Genomic DNA, 21,432 nt, shown 5'->3' with positions numbered 1-21,432 from the left:
AATTGCTAATTTGTGAAGTGGGCTGTTTTAGCGTCCCCTCTCTGCCCCCTCGCTTCTCTTTGTCCGCTGTTCCCCGCCTCGTTATTGAGGGTGGGAGCACACAAACACAACATAGCCGCATTTTGGCAGCGTCATTGTTTTTTGGCTTTGTCATTGTTTTTCCTCATAGACCTCATGCAAACCAAAGAGCAATCCCACTGTAGAGGTGACACCAGACGGTCAACATGAACCTGAATGATCAGAAATGACAGCACACAAATTGTTTGTTTCATCACGAGCAAGCAAAAGCCACAGACTTGTACTTGATGCTGCTGCCATGGGTTTAGTAGTCTGTTAAACATCCCTGTTGTGACCCGGCATCAAAGTTGGAAAGGGACAGTTAATACTCAATTAAATAGAGGAAGTTGTTCGCTCGAGTTCTGTTCAAAAACAGGATTTATTGTTGTGAAAATATATATTTTGAAAAGGTATTTTTAAAGCAAAGATACCAAACGTATCAAGGACACCTAACAAAGTAATTTGGAAATCTCCAATAATCTGTGCCACACGTATGTTTCAATGCAATCCAGCAGTGTAACATTACAGTCGCTCAAATCACCCTGATCAGTTCAAAAATACATGGAAATCAGAGAAGCTGTTTACGGTTTGATTCTTTGAAGCCACACTAAAATAACGTAATGCTATGACTATTCTCGGGACAAAAAAATGAGCTGCCGGGGCCCTTTTCACCCCCAATCTCTCCCACCTTTTTGTGCATTGTGTAGAACCCCAGTTTTGCTGTGTGGTAATCTAATTTTCTGACATTAATAAAGATTTTAAAACAAAATTTTGAATAGGCTAGAAAAACACCTGTTTTAGATTGGAACATGGGAGCCAATAGTATAGACCATTTCACAGTGGGAAATGTGTCCCTGTTCATTCCTGTAGGTTCTCTAGTCGCAGTGCATATGAATGACATCAACTGACAGGAAGTGAACATGGACCCAAGCTGTTGCCTAGCAGTGGTCTATATTAGAGTTTAGAATAATGGTAGCCACTCATCATTCTCTTTATTTGGGAAAGTTTACACTCAAGCAACTCCTACTGTGATATCTAATTTGTCAAAGACATTGATTATTCCTCATCTTAAAATCATTTTCTCTTGTAAAAGTAAAGCATACTGTTCGGAAATGCCACACTAAGCATCAATCTAATCTTATGCTCGTCCAAGTATTATTATTTTTATATTCTAAGCCTCCAAACCATCATTATATTATAATTATCATATGCATATGTTATGCTATATCACTTAAATGTTCTCATTCATATATACATATATATATATATATATATATATATATATATATATATATATATATATATATATATACACACACACACACACACACACACACACACACACACACACACACACACACACACACACACACACACACACTATATATATATCTGCTGTGTGTAATTTGAGAATTTCTACCGGGAATTAAAAAAAAGCTCTTGATCTTAATCTATGATAACACATCATAATGTATTTGTGTACTATATTTTGTATTATTTATCGGAATAACTAACCGTTATCAAACAATTGTAGTGGAGTGGAAGCGTAGAAGTAATAGAAAATAGAAATATTCAAGTAAAGTAGCCTCCAAGTACCTCAAAATTGTTCTTGAGTAAACGTATTCAGGCTACTATGTTGTCCCCTCTTGACTATTTTAAGACGGTTGAGAGACATCTGGATGTTTCTTGGATAAAACCACTCAGAATCTGAATGGACTCTGGTTTGTGTGCTGTTGACCGGACGTGTTGTTGTTGTTGTTGTTGTTGTTGTTGTCGTCTCTCTGGCGCCTCTAGCGGCCACATTGCACCACTCGAGAGAGAGAGAGAGAGAGAGAGAGAGAGAGAGAGAGAGAGAGAGAGAGAGAGAGAGAGAGAGAGAGAGAGAGAGAGAGAGAGAGACACGGCGTCGAGTCTTTTGTGGATTCAGGTTGTGTGAATGAATGGAGAGCCGATGGTCGATCAGAGAGGGCGGCGAGACGAAGCAGCCCCCCAAAAATGTATCCAACTTCAACGGCACGTTGTGTAAAGTTGATACAATTAACTCCATCCACAGATTTGCTTCTTTAAAGCTTCACGAAGAAGGTTTTTTCCCCTCTTCTTCTTCTTCTTCTTCTTCTTCTTCTTCTCGTAATCTCCATTCCTGCGCCGACCGAGCTTCACCAACAGACGTCGAGGAGATCTCTTTTACGCATGTGTGCAGCTAGCAACAGGTTACAGACAGCTTAGCACGGACTCCAAACGTCGTAGCTTCACCCCAGCGGTTGTTAGACCTGTGTTAACTTTTTTCGTGGATGCTTTTCCGTGCATTCCCCCCCCCCACCCCCACCTCCGCGCAATGTGAGTTGCACAGCTTTGTGCTCGCCACCGACAACTAGATCTCACCGGGGCTGAGGAGAAATGGGAAGAAAGTGAGCATGCCATAGAGAAAAGACGGCTAATTAAACATCGCTGGGTGATTAGCATCGAGCACCGCCACACACACACACACACACACACACACACACACACACACACACACACACACACCGACGGACCCGGAGCTGCGAGGGGGGATTTTTTTCTTTCTTTTTTTCTCTCCAAGGACTGCATGCATAGATGGTGCCAAACAAGTGGACCATGAATTCAGTTCTGCACAAATCGCCACCGAGGAGCTGGCTTGGGCTCAGATTACGACTCAGTAAGTAGAATGCATGAATATCGATCATTCTATATTAATGTCAGGCTGTTGGGGGGGGGGGGGGGGGGGGGGGGGGGAGTCCTGCATCTTGAATGCTTTGTTGTATAAGAAACACATTGTGCACAATGCACTTTTAAAGAAGTCCGATAGGAAGGGGAATGACTTTGATCCTCAGGCTCCAGATCTTTGTTTAATGCTGCTGCCCCCCCCGTAGCTGGATTTGGCAAGTGACCTGAGCAATTATCCCAGCTGGAGGCAGGGGCATTTTAATCAGAGGAGGACAGTACACTGTGATCTGAAGTTCCCCTCATGATGAAGGGTCTTGGTGCAGCTCAGCATACACTCAGATGATAGATATGAGCTCTTGTAAATCTCACAACCAACACCATTTATTGTGTTTCCTCAAGGCCTGCCATCTGGGCTTCTCTCTCTCTCTCTCTCTCTCTCTCTCTCTCTCTCTCTCTCTCTCTCTCTCTCTCTCTCTCTCTCTCTCTCTCTCTCTCAGCTCCTAATTCACATCAAAGTGACATTTTTAAATATTAAGGCTCTCCTAGACCTGCAACTAAACAATTATTTCCCTGAGTCGGCATATTTATATGGTTTGTTTTGTCCAGAATGAGTTTGCAATAATAGAAAGAATACTTATTCACATTTGAGAGGTTGGAACCAGTTATATTTTTTGGGGGAGTTTATGCCGAGACAACAGGACCTAGATGGTTAAAGAAGGATCCAAATTGTTGCAGGTTGATATTCCGTCGGTCCACTAATCTCTGTCAGCTCTACAGCCAGCCAGCTCCTGGTTTCAGCTTTACATGTGTGATGTATGCATTGCTGGCAGTCCACGGGTTCATACAGTAAGAAGTCAGCACGGAGTTAGCCGCCCGTAATTGGTTGAGTCTGGAACCCTTCAATGTTCCAGGCCACCGGAGTCATAAGCCTGTCTTAAACACACTAGTCTAATCTGGGACCAGATGTCTTGTCTGGTCTCTGTCCACCACCAAAAAACAAAAACACAGACTAGAAACCTCAGCTCCCTTACTCTTTAGATGAAATATTAGGATGGAAAAATGTCTGTCAATGTAAAAACATCTGTAGAAAGGCTACAAGAAGCTTTTGCTTAAATCGAGGATTTGATGAATGTGGTTTTGTTTAGTTTAGTTCACAGCCCAACACTTTATTTTTTGTCATTTGATATGTTTGTGTTGGACTGTCATTAGTGTCATCTATTGTTGCAGGTTAATGCCAACTTATCAATCCCACCACCAGGTCCCATCACTAGCTGTTCTGGAGCTTTCAATCAGATCCCATGATCTTCTTCACCGTAGTTTAACAAGAAGTGCCCTGATGTAAAATAAGCAACGAACTGAGACATTTAGCTGAAAGACATTCAAATAATACTAAAATGTTCTCAGATGATCAGCTTATCCAGTACTACATTTACTTCACATGACCATTGAGTAGCTGATCTGGAGCTTTTCATGATATCACATGATTGTAGGAGTTAAAATTTTCAATTTAAAGATGTACGTTTTTGAACAGCGTTTGAAAAGACTGTCTCAGTACAAGGACCGTTTACAAACTGTTCTGGAGCTTTCAGTCATATCACATTATCTTCGTCAGCAGATGGAGTTTGCATGGAATTGTCGATGTTCAAATTTCTATGTTTTAACTTTTAAGTAAAGACTTCTGGTCCATATTAGCATTAAAAATGAGAAATCGGTCTCGCCACAAGGTCCCTTTAGTAGCTGCTCCGGCGTTTTTTATTACATCACATGATCTCAATCAGCCCAGGAAGTGCTTGGAAAAATGGACATGTGAACATTTACAATTCCATGACAACTGGACAAACCTCCCCATCTGCTGATGAAGATCATGCGAAATGATCGAAAAGCTCCAGAACAGCTGCTAAATGGAAGTTTTGGCGAGGTGGTTTTCTTAAGCAGAATTGTCAGAGCTCTGAGGGAGCATTTGGATTGTTTAGTCTTACCGCTGCGACATTTGAACCTGACTAGACTGGTGTAATTTGGGTGCCTGTGCCACGTTGTCTGTGTGCATGTGTGTTGGTGATTCTCGCCTGGCTCGTGGCTTGTGCAGTTAAAACTTAATTTTTTCGGACTGTCTCTCCATTGTCCCACTTTTTTTTTTTTTTTTCTTCTTTCCCGTCGGTGATTTCCTTTCTCTTTTCCTCGCTTTGCATTTCTGCTTTTTCCTGATGGGCGCTCCCGGGTCACAGCTTTTGCTCAGCTTTTAGTTTTTCTCTCTTTTCTCTCCAACTGGACGGGGATACTCATCCCAGCTTCATCTGCAATGTTGCAGCTTATTGTAATATTTATGCATATGCATAACAACTTTAATAGGCCCTGCACATAATATGATGCCGGTAGCACGGCAGGCTCTGTAATGACTTTTTCATGTCTCTAGTGGTCATTTTGTACTCTTCGTTTTAAAAAGTGCTTACAGGCTGCAGGTTGCACCGCAATAAACACTCGTCTACACTGCAGTGCAGCTCGCTGGTTCATTTTTGTTATTTGTAATTGGGAAACAAATCCAGCACTGATGCAATGAATCTCTGATCCTCTTACTTGTGTCTGACAAATAATTTCCTTCTTTGCATCGCTTCATTTCTGTACTGTACTTCCTGTATGTGGACTTCACTACAGCAGGGAGTACGAAAGGTCATGTGACACAAAAAAATCCCTTCTTATTTCATGTAAAACCTCCCGACACTCCATGTAAGTGCATTTTGGTGCATGTTGCTTCCTGGTCCACTATCTTTAAATCCATAATGTATTTTCTGATAGAGTAGATTTTAAATTGCTCTTACTAAAATTTAAACATGATGCTGTGTCCCTAATCTAAGCTCTGTGAGTAGTACTATACTCGACTGTTAAATAAGCTGAAACTCAGCAGCTGTTCAGCAACAATTTCTATTCCTTTATTGCGGCTCACTAAGCACAGGTGCCTATGACAATCCGCGGGTGTAACAGGTGTTACTGGTGTTTGCAGTTTTTAGTTCCAGATGAAGTCATCGTCGTGACCACGCTCACTGCTGGAGGCCAGTTCTCCCTCCCCTTCTCGCACGTATCTTCTCCCACAATCCCTTTCTCTCTCTCACAAATGACTCCCAGAACACTTTGAAATGGCTGATGGTAAACAGAAGCCGGGTCTGTTCTACTACTCTTAACTCATCGCCTCTTATTACACTCACTGTTATTTGCATGATATGTTTTTTTGTTTTTGCTCTGAGAGGCCTATTCTCTGTCTTCGTCCTTCTCTGCTTTTTTGCATCATCAGACAGAGAACAAACCGTTGGGCTGTGCTTTGCATTTAATTTGCGTACAGAATCCCTTTAACCGTGTACACGCTTGTATATTTGGTCATCGGTCAGTGTTTATCTTTGCATTTGGACTAAAGTCTAACTAGTACGTCACCCCTTCGTGTTGGAAATAGACCAACAGTGAGCTGCTCCGCTTCATTCGCTGCAGCAGATAATTAGAGGGGCCATGCGAGGGTCACACACCTTCTTTAACTTAAGAAACACAGCATGCAAATGTTTATCTCTCAATGTGTCCTTCCACACGCGTAACCTCCACCCTGGCTAAATGGCTGTTTATGCGTGCAACATGACAATAACTGTACTTTTAAGGAATAAGTGTTTTTTGATTCCTGTTGACTCTGTTATTGGCTTCTCAACAGCAGCCCCCACTGCAATTTTAACCAGATTGTTCAAATTATGGGATTATTCATATCAACAAGTTGAAGAGGGGTTGTTTGTCCCTGCTGGTTTAAGGATGGACAGTTAAATTACATGATGCCTCATAGCTATTCACTTGGCATGGCTGGTCCTGTACCCCCTCCTCTTGCTGCAAGTTTCTGATGGTTGATGTGTCAGTGTTTACGTTACCATTAAAAGAAAATATTAGAATATAATCTGTTGATAATATGATAAAAATCCACCTGTTTCTTCTTCTTTTAGATTGTATTGTAATCAGGTACCAAATGCCATCTTGGATTCATCTTGCTGGTTGTAGCATGCCATTAAGTTGCTTTCATACTTTGTCGGTCAGTTCACCACTTTTGTCCCGACTGAAATATCTCGACAATTTGTGGATTTTCGTGAAATATGGCAATATTCACATGTCCCAAATTTTACAGATAAACCATAATCCTCTCTTCATTTTCATCTACCGCCATCATCTGGTCAAAATGTTTAACTTGACCAATACTTTAATTTATAACCAATTACCTGCAAAACTAATGCAAATCATCCTAGGGTTAGCTTAACTTTGTGTTTAGCGCTGACGTTAGCATGCTAACGGACATAAAAACATTAAACCTACTAAAGAATATAAAATGGTATTTAACGTTACACCTAGTCAACAAGCGGTAATTTAATTTTGACATCTTCAAATGTCTCGTTTTGTTCGACCAAACATCTTTTCAGCTTCACATTAGCCTGCTAAGCGTCAGCGTGTTAGCGTTGCCATTGTGAGCACGTCAGCCTGCTGACATTAGCATTCACAGAGCTGCTAGCATGGCTGTAGACTCTTTAGTCTTGCTAGTCATGGAGATGAATAAATCATCAGGCACAGGCTGTACTTATTACTCCTTGTCTGTATCTCCATGTCTAGATACAGTCTGGCTAGAACACGCTTTTAGAGCGTCTCTTTGGTGGAACTGGAATGAATCTCCAGCATTTTCTCTTTCACACAGAGAGGTCTTAAACTTCACACAGTCTTGGTTTTGCCGGTGAAGGGTTAACCTCAGCCCGTTTTGATGGGCCAACTTACTAAATATAAACCCAAACCTCCTCCATATGGGCACGCACAAGCCTTCAACTGCACTCCCTCTATCAACACTCCCCTCTCTCTCTCTCACACACACACACACACACACACACACACACACACACACACACACACACACACACACACACACACACACACTCTCTAACAGGCTCATTTACAGTCTTGCCGTACTGCACCAGCTCACACACTCATTTCTCAACACGCCATTAATACTTTAGTGAGTGTGCGATTCTACTGAGAAGCCAGTTCATTCAGTCTCGGCACCTCCTGCGTGCGTTTTGTGTCTGACACTTAAACGAATTAGAGGTAGTTGAGCCAACTTAATCTTTTGTTATAGTGATGCTCAGTGAAGGAAAACATCTGTAACATAGAACTATTTCAAATACTTTAGGTGTGTTTTCTGTCAAACCTGTGCCGTATTAATGACATTCTTGGGAAATACGTTCATTCACTTCTGGCCAAGAGTTAGATGACAAGGTTGATACCGCTGTCTAGCCATGCTAGACATTTCCCCCACTTCCCGTCTTTCTCCTAATCCAAGCCAACCGTCTCCTGGTTGTGGCTTCATATATATATAACGGAGAGAAATGAGAGTGGAATCAATCTTCTCGTCATAATAGATGGCTATGTGTTTTTCCCAGAATGATAAACTTTCCCTTTTTAATGTCCTGGAGCCTTTCTGTAACGTAATAATACCGACAACATGCTGAGCTGCTCCTCCCATCGTCTTTATAGCGCTAGAAGACACAGCTGCAGTGGATATGGATCTTTCTTTGTGAACCCTTGTCCCATGTCGGTAGAAACGAGGTTAAGGGCTTGTGTTCAGGATTGTGCTGTTGAGAGACTCATGCCTTGAGTGTGGTATCGAGATAATGTTTGCCCTTATGTTGCTGGATGCCACATTCGGAAAAAGTTAACACTGTTATCTGATCTAAGTTATCTAAGCCTGAAGCAGCGGTGCGTGATGCAAAAAATCTTCAGTTTTCTTTAGTTTTAGGGGGACAGAAATGTCCCATGCAGGTGTGACTATAATGATTTGTAACACACAGTCATTTAAAGGGTTACTCCACCAATTTTACATTTCAGTTTAGTCTTCATGATGAGAACTACTTCTAAGCGTCTTAAGCTCTGGAGGAGCTTTCAAAAGTTTGAAAAAATGATCCAGATGATGTCATCTCAGGAGGACTGCATTTGGCCGTGTCAGTGCGTGTTTATTTAGGAGGGAGGGAGGTTATATTTAAAAGATTGAGTTGCATTATGGGAAATGTAGGATCCAGTGTTTTTTGGAGCGTGACCCACACCAGGGAGTGGAAGTCTGAAAAATCTCAACCTCTGCTGTTTTTGATTTTGACCGTTCTTTGCATTAATCTGTCTCTCACAAGGCTCCTACTTTATGAAGGTGCTCCTTTAATTAAGAGGGGAGAAAACATTCAAACTGGACAGGTATTCAGAACTATGGAATACATATATATATATATATATATATATATATATATATATATATATATATATATATATATATATATATATATATATATATATATATATATATATGTATATATATATGTATATATATATGTATATATATATGTATATATATTGTTGGTGGAAAAAGTACACCCGCTTACATCCTGGTTGTGATTTTTCTGGTGGCAGGTACTTTTCTGGCCGTCGGATGGAGGATGATGAAAGCGAGGCTGCCTAGTACCTCTTTTGCTTCCCTCTTTGTGTCTGCAGTAGGTGGAAATGGCCCCCTTGTATTTGCAGCTCCGTTCTCATGCTGCACGGCTGCTCTCTTCATTAAAAGGGAAGCCGTGTGCTCAAAGCTGCTTCAGATTATTACCATATGTCTGCAAAGCCCAGAGCTGAGCAGCGAACCGGCTCCCATCCTACCCTCTAATTTCTTATCCCAAAATTGGACATGTGGGTTGTTGTGTGTGACAACGTCCCTCCCTTCCCCGGCCGGTGCAGCACATTCTCACAGTATTTCTTCTCCCATTTTAAACGCATGATAGCAGTGCATCGTATTTTAAAGCAACACTGGGGGGGATATTGTGCCTTCATTTGAAATATTTAGCTGCACGTTGTTTTAACTCTTTTTTTTTTTTCCCACGGATATTTTGAGTGGAAGCGCCTTGTCTAAGATGAGAATGTTATGACGGGACTCCCTTTTTATTCATTTGGTCTTTCTCATCCCCAAGAGGCCAATGTGTGCATTGTACCTCCACAGAAATAACTGAGCTCAGTCGCCACAGAGCTGGTGCATTCATGAAAAGGAATAAATCTGTCAGGAGACATAAAGGGCGCGGGCACTAATTAATGCAGAAAAATGTCAGCCTTTTACAGTTTGCGCAAAACATAAAGAAAGTCCACTCTGGATGTAGGAGGAGGTTTTAAAAGAGATCTTTGTGTCACCCAGTCCAAAAGCCATTGGCCCAGATTGCCCATCCCAGCATGCAACTCACCTCTGCATGAATACAACACTTGTCTGATGGAGTGGGCAGAAAGCCCCCCGATCGCCAGGAGATCCTACACAGGGCTTTAACATGAGCAGCTTGCCTCACACTCAAAGTTTTGCACAGTTTGAACAACTCTGCCATGGATGAAGTCGAGGCTCAGGGAAGGCAACTGCAGAGGAAATTGTACCTGCCGGTGGAGATAAGTTTGCAGTACCTTTTTAGCAGTTGGTCGTCTGTAATTTAGTCTTAAAATGGATTAGAAAAGAGCAGCATTTGGTGCTTGGCAGCACTTGCTGGGTGGCTTTCAGTGGATCATTTGTGGATGATTGCGAAATCTACAGTGTCAACAGGAACAGACATTTGACATTAATGTAGAGAGACAACTTGTTACCTACTTAAAAACTTGCCTGTTGAAACCTGGATGGCAGCTTCCAAGCTTATTCCAGGTTTAGAATCAATAATATGGGCCCCTGGAGATGGGCTTATACTTGGACCAGCCTTGAAGCAGGATCAGACTTGGACAGAAGGTTCAAAGCAAAGTGTTTTGGGGCTTACAGCTGGATGAGGTAATCGTGCAGGTGGGGATGAACATGAACATATTGGCAGTTGGCAGAGTTTAAAGTTGAGTACGTCTGGCAAGTTTTAAATCATAAAGATGGTTGATGAGAAGTGTGTTTTGATTGTCTGCAGAAGTTCAGATCATTATGATTTTTGGCGAGGTCACGGGCGGGTTACACGCTCTGGGACGAGTTAAGCTGAAGGGTAACGATTTGAACATTTAGAGTATATCTTGATTACCAAACAGCCGTTTGAAGAACTCGTGATGTTCCTGTACTGGAAGAAGCGTGGAGCGTACGAGCTGGAGGCACTGCCACCCTCTCTCACTCAAGCGGGAATAGAGCGCTACTCCTGGTCCTCATCCCTGGACGTCATCCATGATCTGTGTGGTAAGCTGGGCTACTGTGAGGATCACCTGACCTGGTGGTGGATTTGTGTTTTGTGTTTGTTTTCCCACAATGAAACGGGAGAGGCTGGGCAGTGGCATGGTTTGCGTTCGTCTGTCCTTTTTGCCACTGGTTGAATTTTCAATAGCAACGGGTGAAATCTGCAGGGAAATAAATGACAGTAGGATTTGTTGATGTAGAATTCGGTGTACATATCTGCTAACCTTACTCTAGATCAGCCTACTGGAATCTCAACCTTTCATGATATTTTTCTGGAACTAAAAAAAGTTTGTTTCCCCCTCAGAGCAGAACATACTATACATTTAAAGTATTCATTATTTGCACACATTTGAGACATTGAGATGAATCAGGTTTTTTTGCCTCCTCCACCACTTTGGTCCAAACTCAAATCTCTCCGCATCTATTGAGTGTATTACCATGACATTCTGTACAGACATTCATGGTCCTCAGAGGATGAACCCTACCAACTAAGGTGATCACCTGACCTTTCCTTTAGCACTACCGTGTCATTACTATTCAATGGAATGCCGTGATATTTGTGTCAAAATTCATGTTGATCTCAGGATAAAAATGTAAGAACCGTGGTGATCCGCTGGCTTTTCATCTCGCACCATCGTCTGCTGTACCTTGTGTTTATAACGTTAGCTCTTTCATTGGGAGCCTGTTAGCACGCTGATGTCGTTAGCATTTAACTAAAAAGCACCAATAAGCCGTCGCACAGAGCTGCTAGCATGACTGTTTTCATGGTTGGGAGACGGCAACATGCTTTAAACGCGGTCCAGTTTTTACCTTTTGATAACATTATTATTTTATTATTCAGCATAACGGAAAAAGAAATAGAAGCCCTGTGTGTCGTTCTGACCTGGCTGCTCCACTATGACATGTGTGACATGGATCAGACATTACTTCACATTGTTGTATGCAACTTTTCCGCAAACAGATGATCTGGTTCACTTGCACTTTTGAGCTACGGATTTAAGCACCATCACGGAAAGGTTTCTCTCTCTCTCTCTTTTTTTTTTTTTTTTTTTCCATTGCTCTGTTCTTCCGTGGAAAGCACTCAGTGACCTGGCATGAAGACAGCCTCACATGAGAGAGACGAGAGGGAAAGAACGGATGAGACCAGCTCCACAGATGAAATATTTACCACCGAAGAAGTGCACAGCCGAGCTGAAACGCTTCCCTGTCTCCTCTGTGCTTTTTTTTTTTTTTTTTTTTTTTTTTTTTCTTTTTTTTTGACGTGGCACAGGGGCACTTGCTTTCCGCTGTGCTGCCCAATTTATGCCATTAGTGAAGGGGAAGTGATAACACAGGGCCGGAGGAATGTTCTTCATCCTCTTCTCTCTGCCAGCCAGCCTCCTGGAAATCCGGCTACTTTCTGGTCAGCTTAAGGACGGTGCCTGCTGAGGCAGACTTGTTTGGCATAGACCGAAAAGAGGAATGCCACAGAAGGAACAGTGAGGCTTTGATCCTTACCTTTTCACCATGTCTGTAATTAAGCCCCAAGCTTCTTCTGAAAACATTTCCCAACTCTGTTGGAGCACTCGGCCCCGGAGCTTCTCGGCTTAAAGATCCTTTTCGTTTCTCCAAAACACAACAGAATCCGTCTTCGGAATCAGGCCCAAAAGTCACTACTGCTTTTCTTGTAACACCATAAAGCTCTGCAGTGCTGCAGGTAAAAATGTCAAACGTGTAGTTGTTTCCTAATGAAGCATGAACAACAAGGTTGTACGTGTACATACTCAATGCTCCTCTCTGTTCTTCCATCGTGCAGCAAGAACAAATACGAAAGCAACTGATCTGTTTTCACGCCTTTTTGAAACGTACTTTCTTCATTTTGCAGCAACTCAGCAAATCAGTATTGACAGTTAAACGTGTGTGTGTGTGTGTGTGTGTGTGTGTGTGTGTGTGTGTGTGTGTGTGTGTGTGTGTGTGTGTGTGTGTGTGTGTGTGTGTGTGTGTGTGTGTGTGTGTGTGTCAACAAGTATAAAAAGACTTTATGGAAATGATTAATCAGTTAGTCCATCAGTAGAATTTTTAATTTGAAGACATTTCCTAGTTCCAGGTTGTGAAATCAGAGGTTTTGGTGCTGTTCTTTGTTCCATATGAAAGCTTACAGAATATTTGGTTTTGGACTGTCGGTCGGACATAACAATAATATCTTTTGTGAATTGTGGGCTCGCCAGCATTTTGCAAATGTTAGCGATATGCTACAGTTGTTCTCCTTTTTCTTAGCTTTTGGGTAAATATGTTAAATGAGAACACAGCCTGTCACACCTTAATGGGGGTTATGTGATGTGATCTTACTTCAGCCACTACAAGGGGATCAGATGGCGATCTGCGAAAGTGGCCTGTAGCTTAAAGTAAAGCAGCTAAATGTGCTGCTGTTTATCATCAGAGCCCCTTATTCGGGTCTATTTTCTCTCAGCTGTAGGAGGCAATGGTGAGATCACATTATCCCAATGATGGTGTGACAGGAAGTGTTCCAACATAATTTATTTCCTCAAAAATCTCTAAGGAAATGAAGACACTCGCAGACGCCAGATCAGTGAAAGGAATAACCGGCTATTCCTTTCACTGATCTAATACACACACACACACACACACACACACACACACACACACACACACACACACACACACACACACACACACACACACACACACACACACGGTGTCTTCAGGCTAGGAATAACGTGGATGGACTGTTTATAGATTAATGGAGAAAACAATCGGATCATTTGATCATTTAAATAATTGTTTGTTGAAGCTCCAGGTCATTTCACCGGCAACACATATTGCAATTTTCTTTATTTGGATAAGTAGGATAATGAGAAGAAGTTGATTTCTCATTCGAGCCGACATCACCAAATATCAACAGCTGCTCATTATACACTGATAATGGCAAAATGCTTGAGTAATATTACTTTCTACTACCATAAGGGCTCACCAACAACTACATGTCCACATATTGCATGGTGCTTTGTTCTCAATGAAGATGTACATTTAAAGCAGGAGACTGGTTGTTGAGATTTTTTGGGGGGTTACCGTTAATAAATGCACAAATGAACAAAATGATGTTGTTTAATGGAACCTAATTTGGCCAGTCCAAAATAACCCAACAAAAATCCCCCCCCGGTTATACTTACCTACGGGTTCCAGGAACTACAGAACTTTTATTTACTTGGAAGTTACCTCCAATAAAGCCCATAAAAAGAATGGTCGGACACAAAAGGCCTTCCTATTATATAATAATCAGCTTGACCAATTACTGTACTCTCCGGCAATAATGCCCTTAAAAATTCAAGATATGCAGTAATCCCTCATGACCCCTCTTAAATATGGTGACAGGGTATTGAGTTCCACCTTTAATGTAACGGTCATGTAGAAACCAGATATGCATGTAAAGACGTGAGAGAGCTCTATTTCTTTCATTAAATAATTCCAAAATGAGTCAGCGGAGTGAATTAGATATTATTTGTCTTCCTCCATCTTATGAATTGAAAATTGTCGACTGCTCCTCCATCCCTCTCTGGAACAGTTTACACATGTTGTTCTGTGGTTTTCAGTTTTATACGTGGGGACCTCGGGTTTGCTCAGATGTGGTGGAGGAGGGATACAGATGAAGGGAGGGGGTAGGAGAGTGTGTGATGCACATGTGTTTGATTTCAACCACTATGGGGGTAAAACAACATTAAGCAGGAGGGCTGCGTCCCGCCCCCTGCTGCCGCCGAACCCTCGGCATTAGAAACAGCTGCAACCTGCGACCAGACTCATTCACCTGTAGAGGAGAACTCCATGGCTTCACTAGTAAAGGATCGGGTTGGTGTTCACTGAACGGAGCCTTTTTTAGGTGCCATTGTTCACCAAGTGTGATTTGATAGGTTTCTGTGTAACACATTCAGGAACATAAATAAACACAAGCTTTTGTGTTCTTTCATTTTGCTCGAGGTCCAACTAATAGTCCGGCACATAACCCCCCCCCCCCCTTTAAAAACCCTAATTTATGTGTACACTTTAGTTTGTGTGCCAATTAAACAACAAGCCATAACGTGTTAATTAGTGAGCTTTACTGTACAGTTGCTTAATAAGGCAGATTCTGATAGCCTTGGACAGAGCCACGCTAGCTGCTTCCCCCTGTTTCCAGTCTTTATGCTAAGCTAGGCTAACTGTCACTCTCGCTATACAAATACGACAGTGGTGTCAATTTTCTCTGACCAAAATGAACTGTTTCTAATTAATTAATTAATATGAATTCCACCAAAATTGCTGTGGATCTTTATTAGAACTAGACACGGCACTATAAAACTCCCCTAAATCACTAGAAGAACAATAATACAAATGATATCTATATCTTCATATCTACTGTTGTTACACAGAAGTATTTCTTCCCTCCCTTCTTGCTCAGGCCTATACATCTGTCCATCTATTAATCCGACTCTCCATCCCAACCTGCCTTTCATCCCTGCAGAGCTTACTCACCTTCTTGTCTACTCATTCCATATTTATTTATGTATTGAATATGTCTGTCTGCCACCTCGGCATGTGCTTATATGGCTCTTGATTTGTCGGGTCTAGCGGGCCGTACGCCATCCTGTCTGCCAGCCATCTGTGTTTATCTCTTAGGAGGCCTTTTCATAATGATCTCCTAGCAAAGAGCTGCATGTAGCATTACATTCAGGGGGGGGGGGGGCTAAGACATGATGCGATATTGTGCCGTGATGAGATCTCACCAAATAGAAGTGAAGCATTCTTAACATTCCTCATAAAAACGTGCGCTCGACTCGGCCTCTCCCCGCCTAAATATGGCGTTCTAGAGTACGACAGGCATGATGCAGCGATAACAGATCTGGTTGGACTTTTTTGGGAGTTTGATATTGGATTGCATCTTCAGACCAAAAGTGTGCAGATCCTTGAAATGCATCCAAATGTGCAGGTGCAAACCACTGCTCCTGTGAAGTTTTTTTTTAGTATGATATTGCAACAGATTTACCACCAAAAATCCAAAGTAATATTTAAAAACAATGCTTCCTTGACTTCAGGAGGATAACAGGAGGCCACTTATTTTTAGTCCTCGACGGTCAGTTTTGTCACATGACACCACAACTGTTTCTGGAAGGTTTTATCTGCTGTAGTTGGCTAATTAAGCTCAATTGAGGGGTTGAAAGAAACTTTCCCCCGACTGACTTTTTATTGTTTCCTGTACATGAATCGGATCCCTGGAAAAGGGTCTTGAATACGTATTTGATGGCTATAAATAGGCTACATGATATCAAAGTTAACTCGGTGTAGCAATACAAAGAAATCTGAGGTTGAAGCTGCATATTCCAGACAAACGGCTGAGAAGATTTGACTGTGAAGAGAGAACTTCATAAAAAGAAAATGCAAGAATCATGACTAATTACCTCTTTAAAACCCACATTCATACTTGGAGTTATGGCTCCAAACTGAGGAAGTGGTGATTGACTAGCTGGAATACTTAGTACGTCTTGTGTGTTCGAGTGTGCATCATTTTGAACTTGACGTTGTTCAAGCTCTCTGGCTTATTTATGGCTGCCTAATGGGTCTTTGCCCTCAGGCAGTGTCTATCTGTGGCGAGCAAGCCCAGCCGAGAGCCGCGTTGATGGGATGCTCCACTGTCTCTTTAGTGTGCAAGCTCATTGTCTGCTGTCACGTGTGTGTGTGTGTGTGTGTGTGTGTGTGTGTGTGTGTGTGTGTGTGTGTGTGTGTGTGTGTGTGTGTGTGTGTGTGTGTGTGTGTGTGTGTGTGTGTGTGTGCGCGCTTGTGTGTGCTTGTGTGTGCTTGTGTGTGTGTGCTTGTGTTTGCTTTTGGCTTAATCAGCAGTGCTGAGTTTAGGAATTCCAGCTCATCAGAGAGAGAGAAAGCGGGAGAGTCAGCAAGAAATGAGCAAGTAGGAGAGAAGACGGAGCTTCAGCAGACGATGAAGTGATCTTCACAATTACAACGTGACGGTCGGGTAGTAAAGAGAGGGCTGAGAGTTTGAGGGGCTGAGCAGAGGCTTGAGTTTAGGACAGTGGCGTAGTGGATTTGATGTTATGTGTTGCCTGCTTCTTTAGCATGACAAGCTAAAAGGTGACTCGTCAGATTTGTAGTCATGGTTTTGTTACTTTTGAGAAAGATGAGTTTTACAATTCCACAATTTCGCCATCTAGTGTCAAATCCCAAAATGCTTCCACACATCTCGGTGACAGTGGATTCAACAAACGCCCCTTACTGGAACACAAGCGACGGCCTGTTTATACAGCGCATTTTGAATTTTGACATTTCACAACATTTATTGTTTCTAGTTTAACTTTTGAATAGAGAGTGACAGCCTTAGTCGGGGTTGAGTCCTGATAGCTCAATCATTTCCAGTCATTTCTATTAATCCAAAGCAATTAGCTAAATATCAAATGTAATCTATTTTGAGGCCACTTTGAGCTGCTTATTTACTGATCCCGCAGAGACAGAGCAACATTAGCATTTATTTGCTTCTGACCACCTGTCTGTGAAGTCTCGCTGTGGTAAAGGCGGTCCTGCCTCTTTGGGAAACACTCCATAAAAGCTGGAGGCTTGTAAACCCTGAGGGGGTCGTTAGCTCGAGGCCCGCTGGCCACAGTCAGCCCGTCTCGTCCGGCTCCGATATACGATAGCAATATCGTGATCTATATATATCCTACATTCATGGTCCACAGAGGATGAATCCTACCTGACTTTTGTTCTAGCGCCACCAGCGAGTCCCTGCTTTCTTTTCCTCTGTTAAATATCTCAACATCAACTTAACGGATACACACAACACTTCGTACGTTCATGGTTACCAGGCCAGACTTTTAGGCAACTGTCTCAACAACTGGCTATCTATGGTGAACATTTCATATAGCGGCCATCATCAGGTCTTAATTTGTCCAAAAAAAACGAATGACATTTCCATTAGCCGCTAGCGTGTTAGCATTTAGCTCAGTACAGCTGTTAGTGTGGCTGCAGGCTCTTAGTCTTGTTTTTACTCCCATCGAGCAAATTCACTGCTGGCAGGTTGACCCTTCCCATCCCAGTGGGGAACCCATGGGCCCTATGGTATGCACCAATTACAGTGTCCCCCCCCCCCCCCCCCTTCCCCGCGAGCACCCTTGACCCGCGAGTGTAGCTGTAGCCAAGTGGGTGACGCAAGGTGACTTGTTTCCAGCTCAGGCCCGCAGAGGGCCCTTAGCTGTTTCACCATGTCTTTCATGTTGACAAGTTGTTGTTTGAAGTTGGCCTTAAAGCCTCAGCCGCCAAGTGACTTCATTTCTCTATTAGCGATGATTTAGTAGCGATATATGTTAGCATTTGTGGCTCTGGCCAAATAGGGAGAGGTGACATTACAGTGAAGAAGTTATCTGAGCTTGCTGGAAAGGTCATGGTGACTTTTTAAGCACCTTTACTGCCCCCCCCCCCCCCCCCCCCTACTTTCTCCTCCCTACACGTGTGTTCTCTGTTTTTCTCATTAGGCAGATAAATATCGGCGCTCTGTTATGATATCTTTATCGTGTGTGTACATGGGGAAGACGTAGAAGTAAACACTGCCTTTCATCATACCTTCAATGCAGCGTTGGCCAACTAGTCAAGTAGAATTAAGAGGTTTATTTGACAATGGTGATTTGTTATGGTGGAGTACGGCGAGCTTACCCCACGTACGAGTGCACTCTCGTACAAACCCCCCCCCCTCCAGAATGGGGCTTCCTCTCATTCGCTTCATTTTCTTCCTGTCTCATTGGTTGTTATTCATTTCTCTCTGATGTCCTCCCAACAACACACCCTCCATCTTCCCTTTGTTTACCTTTTCCTTCACGAAATCTCTTTAACCAGACTTCTCTTTTTTTCATTTATGGCTTCTTGGTCTCTATTACTTCATGAGTGTGTGTGTGTGTGTCTCATAGTCCCTCTCCTGCTCCGTCCGTATATAAACACCGGCATTGACTTCAGTCTTCGTGTGTCTACATTATGTTTTTACAGCTATACCAAGAAAGGTGTGTTAATGGCCGTGTTGCTGGCTGGGTGGCTGGTTTGGGTGTTTTTGGTGATAAAGAGAGATGTTTAATTGACGTGTGTGTGTGTGTGTGTGTGTGTGTGTGTGTGTGTGTGTTTCAGATGACAAGCCTGTCCAGGAGGAAGACTGGGTGGTGTGCCAGCACCCTGAGTGTCCTGAGCGCCGGAGGGCCTCCAAGGTACGACCTTTAACCCTTAAACCTGCCAGGTCAACTAAAAGAAGGACTGTGATTTCAGTCAACAGGCTTATCTTCAGGGTGTCTTCATGTCTTGAATCTTAAGTATTTAGTTCACTTAAAGGGGAACTATGCCCATTTTCAAAATGCATACATTTTATTCCTATGGTCCAAGACTTTTCATTTCATAAATACATGATAGTTAAAAAATCCTGTAGAGTCTATTTTGTATGAAATATGTCTTCAAGTGTCATTCTGAAACTATAATGTTAAAGGACGACAAATGTTCACTCCTGTCACCTAAAAAGAGGCAAACAAATGTTACTATCTTTACTTAACATAAAATAGGCCTACATGTAGCATCATTTAGCATCAAGAGCATTGCTAATCTTGAAAGCTATTTCTGTTATACGATGTTAGAGTAGAGTGTTTAGCTGACATGTCTGCTACATAAGGGCCTGTGCCCACATAACGCCTTTTTTTTTTGGCAGAAAAGCGGCCGCGGAGCACTGGGTGCAGTGCCTTTTCTCCGGGCGGCCCCGTGCTCCCTCTCCTCATTGGGAACATAACAAAATTTAAAAAAAAATGTTGACACAGGCCCTAACAATTCATGACATTATAATCTGGGGTGCTTTATTTGCAAACCAAGAATCCGAAGCCCCATGACAATGTTACACCTTGTCCTATCATGTCCCATCACGTAATATCATATTCATCAACCCAGTCACATTGACCCACCATGTATATGTATGTGTATATATGTATATACAGTTCTGGTTGCTTTGTTTCATTGTTTAAGAGAAGTGGTTGAACGGGTTAAGAAAACGTCAGACTCGGGATTCTGCCGTCCGTTTCCTGTTTCTTACCGACAAGCAACGTTGGTTTCTTTTAACCGTGGCCATAATCGTTCCCTAACCTAACTGGTTATTATTGTAACCATGATGACAAACGTCAGCTAGTCTTAACCAAGTAGTTATTTTAACCCAAACCATGATCTATTTCTACCCTAACCCGGTCGACTTTGTTCCTAAAACTAACCAAACGTTAACCCCAAAATGTAGTTTTTTGCAAAAAGGATTTGTAATGATTTTAGGAGGCATTGACAAATTATGTGGGCCTGCCGAAAGAGATGTCAGAGGGCAATTACACTCATCATAGTTATTTCCAGGACTATTACATGGCCAGCGCTTGAAATGACAAAGCCACCAAGCCACCTCAAAAGGCGTTTTTTTACTGTCACTTAAACAGGATCCAAAAATGAAACAAATGAAGATGTGCGCATCCTTAAATTGTCCCCATAACTCCTTTTGGACCCACTGAGCGTTTTGATTGGCTCTGGATGTACCCAGAAGTTACTGCATCTCTCTTATATGTTGCATTAAAACACAGCGAGGGTGAAACGGAGCGGCAAAGCGGCTGCTTCTTCTTCTTCTTCTTTTTGGGTGTTAAAAGGGGCGTGATCGTCGGGGCTCTGTGTCTGGCCACTAGACTGTGAAATGAATTATTCCTTTGAAGCCACTGCTTTCTGAAAATGGGAGTCTGGCCAGAAGAGAAACCGACACAGTGTCTGGTCTGTCAGTCGGCCTCTTTGGCTGTTTTGGTTTGTCGACCCCCTCCTGCCACTCGAGCCGAGCATTAGACGGATTTTCCCAATGAATCGAGAAAGTTGTGCCCTTCTCGCACCTTTAGTGGAAACAATGGGGAAAGGGAAAATGACATAGAGAAAAGTGCATTCAGCCAGCACATGGACACACAGAGAGAGAGAGAGAGAGATGGTTATATATAGTTTTTCTCCAAGGCAACTGAGAATAATAAAGTGGGGGTAGAAGAGAGAGCCAAAGAGCTTAACCTGCACTCTCCTTTCCCTGCTTCTCACATTATTGAGTCTTTTCCCGAGAGCCTTCCTGCCCCCTCTCGCATAACAAGTTCCCTCCCTTTTCATTTGTTTGCAGAGTTATGAATGAGGCAGACGGTGAGTTTGCGTGCTTCCTATTTTTGAAGTATGTCTTTTTGCATTTGTGTTTATATGACCTTTTTGTGACACAGGGGGAAGGTAGCGTCGGACAAAGCATGTCTGACGCCACCTGTCTCCTTGGTCAGGGTCAGTGTTGATGTTACGTAAGGAGATTAGGGAAAGACTTGTAGCCCAGTGTGGACTGGGATAGACAGACGACAGACAGATGGAGAGATTGAGGGGGATGGGTTGACAGCAGATAAAGTATTTTTTTTACCGATATAGCAAAATAGCTAAAAACTTAGTTAAAA

General features: G+C 42.5%; 1 protein-coding gene across 1 annotated transcript in view; it reads left to right on the top strand.

Moving 5' to 3' along the window:
* Positions 1-1,977: 1,977 nt before the first annotated feature.
* plekhg5b (pleckstrin homology domain containing, family G (with RhoGef domain) member 5b) overlaps positions 1,978-21,432 on the top strand; it is a 63,545-nt gene continuing 44,090 nt past the window's right edge. The window contains exons 1-2 of the mRNA XM_068732787.1: positions 1,978-2,734; positions 19,094-19,170. Of these exons, the coding sequence (XP_068588888.1) occupies positions 2,653-2,734; positions 19,094-19,170 (159 nt within the window). The 5' untranslated portion in view covers positions 1,978-2,652. The remainder of the gene's footprint in view (positions 2,735-19,093; positions 19,171-21,432) is intronic.

The sequence above is a fragment of the Cebidichthys violaceus genome, unplaced genomic scaffold (assembly GCF_023349555.1).
Source record: "Cebidichthys violaceus isolate CVI_PGR_0920_01 unplaced genomic scaffold, fCebVio1.0.p SCAF_6, whole genome shotgun sequence".
NCBI classification, from domain to species: domain Eukaryota; kingdom Metazoa; phylum Chordata; class Actinopteri; order Perciformes; family Stichaeidae; genus Cebidichthys; species Cebidichthys violaceus.
The sequence above is the reverse complement of the archived record's forward strand: the minus strand, read 5'-3'. Positions and strand labels throughout refer to the sequence as shown.